At 47.2% G+C, this 5,150-nt stretch overlaps 1 protein-coding gene across 1 annotated transcript; it reads left to right on the top strand.

Annotated features, from left to right (window-relative positions):
• The first annotated feature begins 455 nt into the window (after positions 1-455).
• Positions 456-1,890, top strand: LOC124674361 (ribulose bisphosphate carboxylase small subunit, chloroplastic 1-like). Its single transcript, XM_047210402.1, has 2 exons — positions 456-659; positions 1,285-1,890. Exons 1-2 carry the CDS (start codon positions 471-473, stop codon positions 1,663-1,665), a joined length of 570 nt encoding a protein of 189 aa, XP_047066358.1. The 5' UTR covers positions 456-470; the 3' UTR covers positions 1,666-1,890.
• Positions 1,891-5,150: the final 3,260 nt, after the last annotated feature.

The following is a 5,150-nucleotide window of genomic DNA, read 5'->3' as shown; positions in this document are numbered from 1 at the left end:
ATTATTTTTAAAGGTTTCTTAGGATAATTTATTAATGTTGCTAGCTAGCTCCCACCGATGTGGATATAGGATCAATCTTGGCTTTATGCTGGCCAGTACGTGCTCTTTACTTGTCTGGCAGCTAGCTTTACAACGTCAAATAATTTATTAATGTTCTTAAGATTTTTCCTGTACCACTCAAGTCACAATGTCAAATAAATACAGGAAGCATCTTTCAAGCCCTACCTACCGCGGGATGGAATGAAAAGGAAAACATGCAAAGTTGGAAAAAAGGATATGTGGCGACCATAACCAGGGACCTACGACTGAAACTTTCAGCACGCACAATGCATCCGACGGCCATGCCTCTTCCACTGATCCACGAGGATAAGGAAAAAAGGCAGCAGGTGAACGGCAACCACCCCTTCCACATCCTGTAAGAAAGAAACGGGGTTGAGCACATGGTTATATATACCCTGGGTGACCCGGCAATGGGGGCCTCAAGTGTAGCCTGCCTCCTGCTCCCCTCCAACACCATGGCTCCCACCGTGATGGCTTCCTCGGCCACCACCGTCGCACCCTTCCAGGGCCTCAAGTCCACCGCGGGCCTCCCCGTCAGCCGCCGCAGCGCCGCCAGCCTCGGCAGCGTCAGCAATGGTGGAAGGATCAGATGCATGCAGGTATGGAAAATTTTAAACGAAACACATGAGTTTTCTCGTCCGTCCAATTCACTTAGCATCAATCATGACTCGACTCTCTTTATTTAAACCTCTTTGTAAATACTTTACTAAGACAGCTCTATATACCTATATATCTTCATTAGTGCAACCGAAAATGTATAAAAAATAGTGAAGTCCACTTTTTATTCCATAATTCTGCACTAGTGACACATATATATTATCCTATTTAGTGAACATTTTATGGAAGTTCACCTCCTATAAAACTTCGAACATGGGTTTATCTCCATTTTAGCATTATGTATATTCTGTTAGATAAGGCTGGCATGATCTTGTCCAACCTTTTCTGCACCATCTGTTCAAATAATTGTCGTTGTCCTAATATTTTGAAGTCTTAATCATCACTTCACACCTTGTCTAATAGATATGCATAGAAGAAGACTGCCCAAAGTCTCTAAAATTTGTAATCTAGACGAGATGGCATAATTAGTGTCACAAATGCACGAGTAGAGGTCAAACTGGAATTCACTTTATTAAAAGAACAAATGGTTGATGTTCCCTCAAAAGAAGAAAAAAAATCACTTAGCATCAAGTATTGAGCTGAGTGTGTGTTCTTTCAACAATTCAGGTGTGGCCGATTGAGGGCATCAAGAAGTTCGAGACCCTATCTTACCTGCCACCGCTCTCGGCGGAGGCCCTCCTCAAGCAGATTGACTTCTTGATCCGCTCCAAATGGGTTCCCTGTCTGGAGTTCAGCAAGGTTGGCTTCATCTTCCGTGAACACGGCAGCACTCCTGGATACTACGACGGCAGGTACTGGACAATGTGGAAGCTGCCCATGTTCGGCTGCACAGACGCCGCCCAAGTCCTCAAGGAGGTGGAGGAGGTCAAGAAGGAGTACCCTGACGCCTATGTCCGCATCATCGGATTCGACAACATCCGTCAGGTGCAGTGCGTCAGCTTCATCGCCTTCAAGCCACCAGGTTGTGAGGAGTCCGGCAAGGCATAAGCTGCCAGCTAGGAATCGATATATGGAGTCTCTTGGTTCAGTTTTCGATGACAACTCCGCTTTCCGGGTTTTACTTTTAGTTCCACATATAATTGTGTGTGTATGCAAGTTGTTAAATACTTTGAGATCAACAAGTTGTAAAGAGTTTGTGACCCGTCAAATACTGAATATCTATATATCTCACCGGGTTGCGATGGAGTTTAGCGCAATCTACATTCACGGTAATCAATTCTATAGCGCCATGCCATTGATATCTCTCTAACTGAAACCGTTGGCTACCTCTGAAACACTGTTCAGCACATATATTACACAGCTCTTAAAGAGCATATAATACACCGCTTCCCTCTGTTATATTATGATCCAAATTCATATACTAAAGGGAGGCTAACTTTTGACGAGCGGAGCGAGGCCCGTCGTCGGTAGGCTTGGGCCGAAGTGTAGCGGAGCCTGAAGTTAGCCCATACGTTGTGCCCTGCAGGGATGCCTGCGAGTGGGGTGCGGGGGTCGGCAGCCCCCCGCAGTACGGTACGGATCGTTGGCACCGTCTATATATAAATCTTGAAAGCCGTCGGCTAGGGTTTATCAGATTATAAGATAAACCACGACGTTTGTCAACACTCCCCGATATAGTGAAGTTTTGCTGGCTGGCGCCCGTGGTGTTTTCCCCTTATGTGTTGGAAGGGGTTTTCCACGTTAAATCTTGTGTCTCCGCTGCGTTTACCTTTATCTTTATTTGTTATTTGCTTGTCGCTTTTATAACACCCTCATGCCTCGCAGAGTCACACGTAATTGTACAGCTCCGGTCAGGGCCAACAGATCAAAAGCGTATATTTTGGAGCACCGTCTGGCCAGAGGCTTGTTCCAAAAAAAAGGTTCGAATCTTCAAAGGAAAAGATCTGAGTTCAAATCAAAGAGATCGAGGCGCCACGGCACGTGAATAATTACCTCAGACTTTTTTTTTAAACATACGGCCTCATGGTCCGGCTTTATAAATAAAGCCCTCACGGTGAAACGGATAGTTCACAAACATAGTACACACCACTACAGCTGAAGCTGCCCGACCAAACCCACCAGGAAGACGAACTGACGCTACAAGCGTTTTACGGATACATGCCCACACACGCACGCAACCAAACTAGATAGAGGAAATGACAAAGTCCATGATCGAGCGTCCACTAAGAGTCCTCCGCTACTCAGCTCGCAACCTCGCGTACAATCTCCTGACGTCGCCCATCGCCACGTCTAGCATCGCCCTGTCCCTTTGTCTCAGCAGAACCCTCCAACACTGCATATGAATCAACATCCAATAAAAGACATCAGCTGGGTTTCCAATCATCTTTCGTTCAATGGTTAGTTTTTTTTTGGATAGTCTACAAGGTCGAGCATTGAGCCGCGAACGTAAACCAAACCAGCCTACGAAGGGGGCCATAAAGGCCCTGGACGATTGCAATGAACTCCCCCGCCCCTGCGGGGTTCCAGTCATAGTATAGGAGTTCCCTACCTCCAGCCCACATCAATCTGGGGATGGGGCAAGAGAAGAAGATGTGGTTGCAATCTTCTATCTTAGAGCACAACGCGCACCTCCGATCCGAAGGTCCATATTGCTTGGCAATCTATTCACAGGACGGGAGACGTCCCCTGATGAGTTGCCACAAGAACACCTTGACCTTGGAAGGGACCCTCGTGCACCAAGCTTTCCTTGAAGCAGGTGACTGTCGCTCTCTACATCAGTCCAAGGTAGACCGATTTAGATGTGAAGTCCCCAGATGCCTCGAGTGACCAAGACACCTTGTCTTCCTCGATCGCTGGCTGCCAACACGTGACTTCTCGGCACAAGTTATCCCACTCAGCAGCCTCGGCGAGTCCAAACCGTCTCCTAAATGCAAGTTCCCAAACCTCGGGATTCCCTTCCCGTGGTCTTGCATCGAACACTGAGACCAAAGGATTATTGCAAAAGCTAAATAGGCAAGGGAATATGGCCATAAAGGGGTCCCGACCCGTCCACCAGTCCAGCCAAAAACGGGTGCGTCTCCCATTGCGCACCACATGTTTGGCTCCTAGCTTGAAATACCATTTGATCTTTTGTATGGAATTCTAGAACTGGGAGCCCTGGGTCGGTACCTTGACATCAAAAAGGTCCCGGCCACCAAAGTATTTTGCGCGGATGATATCTGCACATAGACCATCTGAGATAGGTATGACTACAGGGCATGTCGAATCAATACCCCTAGTCCACAGGAAAGCAGGAAGCCCATGGACTCGAAGCTTTGGAGGCCCAGAAGATTGGAGATCCTCGGATTAGGAAGATAGAGTTATTATAGGAAACTTGTATCAATATAGGGAACGGACCAACGAGGCCCGATAAATTGTAACTTGTACGACTCGGAAAAGCCTTGGCTTCGCCTCCTATATAAAGGGGAAGCCGAGGGTGAGAGAAGGATCGAATCATTGTAACCCTAGCCACCGTAATATTGAGTTGAGCACTTTTGTTCGGCTGAAACCTTCGAGATCCACTTGCCCTCTACTTCTTACGAAACCCTGAGTCTACAACACATAGGCATTGACGAGTTAATCCCTCATCAATTGGCGTCGTCTGTGGGAATTGGAGGTCGCAAGGTCCTGATCTCGATGGCATCGTCAACATAATCATTGACTACGAGCAACACGATGGAAGGAGGTAAACGAGTCCAACCTGATCTTGTCGATTTTGTTCCTCACCCTCACGCCGTTTGCATGCATATGCCAATATGGAGGAATCGGCGGAGATGGTGTTCAGGAGTTTCCTCTTCCTCGTCGGGAAAGAAGGATCACACTGTTTTTCGGCACTAATTTTTTTGGGAACTTTGGCGGCTGTGCCTGATTACACAGGATCGTCGGCATCATCCGTTGAGTCAGGTGACGAAGAAGTTTCGCCGCCATGCTTCACCTAGCCCGCTGATAGCGGGAAACTCGTCGATCTGTTCGATGAGATGACTTTCGGGTCGATCACGGAAACCGATCTATCTCAAGATAGCGACTCGGAAAGCTTCATCAACTTTGACTTCACCAAAACAACAAACTCCTCTGCTAATATGGAGGTTTTCGCCGATCTATACGACGGTGTCACCTATACCGAGTTCGATGAAAACACAAATACAACATACCACCAGATTTGTGTAATCACGGGATCAGGCCGTGAAGCTGACGAAGAATCTAAGGCTTTCAATGATTTAGGAAACCCCTATGTCGATCCTGCAGATCTTACAAGAGGAACAGGGAATAAATATGTGGGAGCTCAACCAAGAGAAAAGGTGCAGGTACCGCAAGATGCGTGGGATAGTGCGACAGAGGCCATGAACGGCATAGAGCCGGTGACTACACAAGCTTCACCAGTAGTGCTACAAGCATATCAGTATAAACTCCGCCGTTCAAGATGCTAGTTAGAAAAGTTACAACAGAAACATGATGAAAGAAGAGCCACAACAGACGCTTCCAGTGAGCGCATA

This window comes from Lolium rigidum, chromosome 7 (genome assembly GCF_022539505.1).
Source record: "Lolium rigidum isolate FL_2022 chromosome 7, APGP_CSIRO_Lrig_0.1, whole genome shotgun sequence".
NCBI lineage: Eukaryota > Viridiplantae > Streptophyta > Magnoliopsida > Poales > Poaceae > Lolium > Lolium rigidum.
This window is presented reverse-complemented; position numbering and strand designations above follow the sequence as displayed.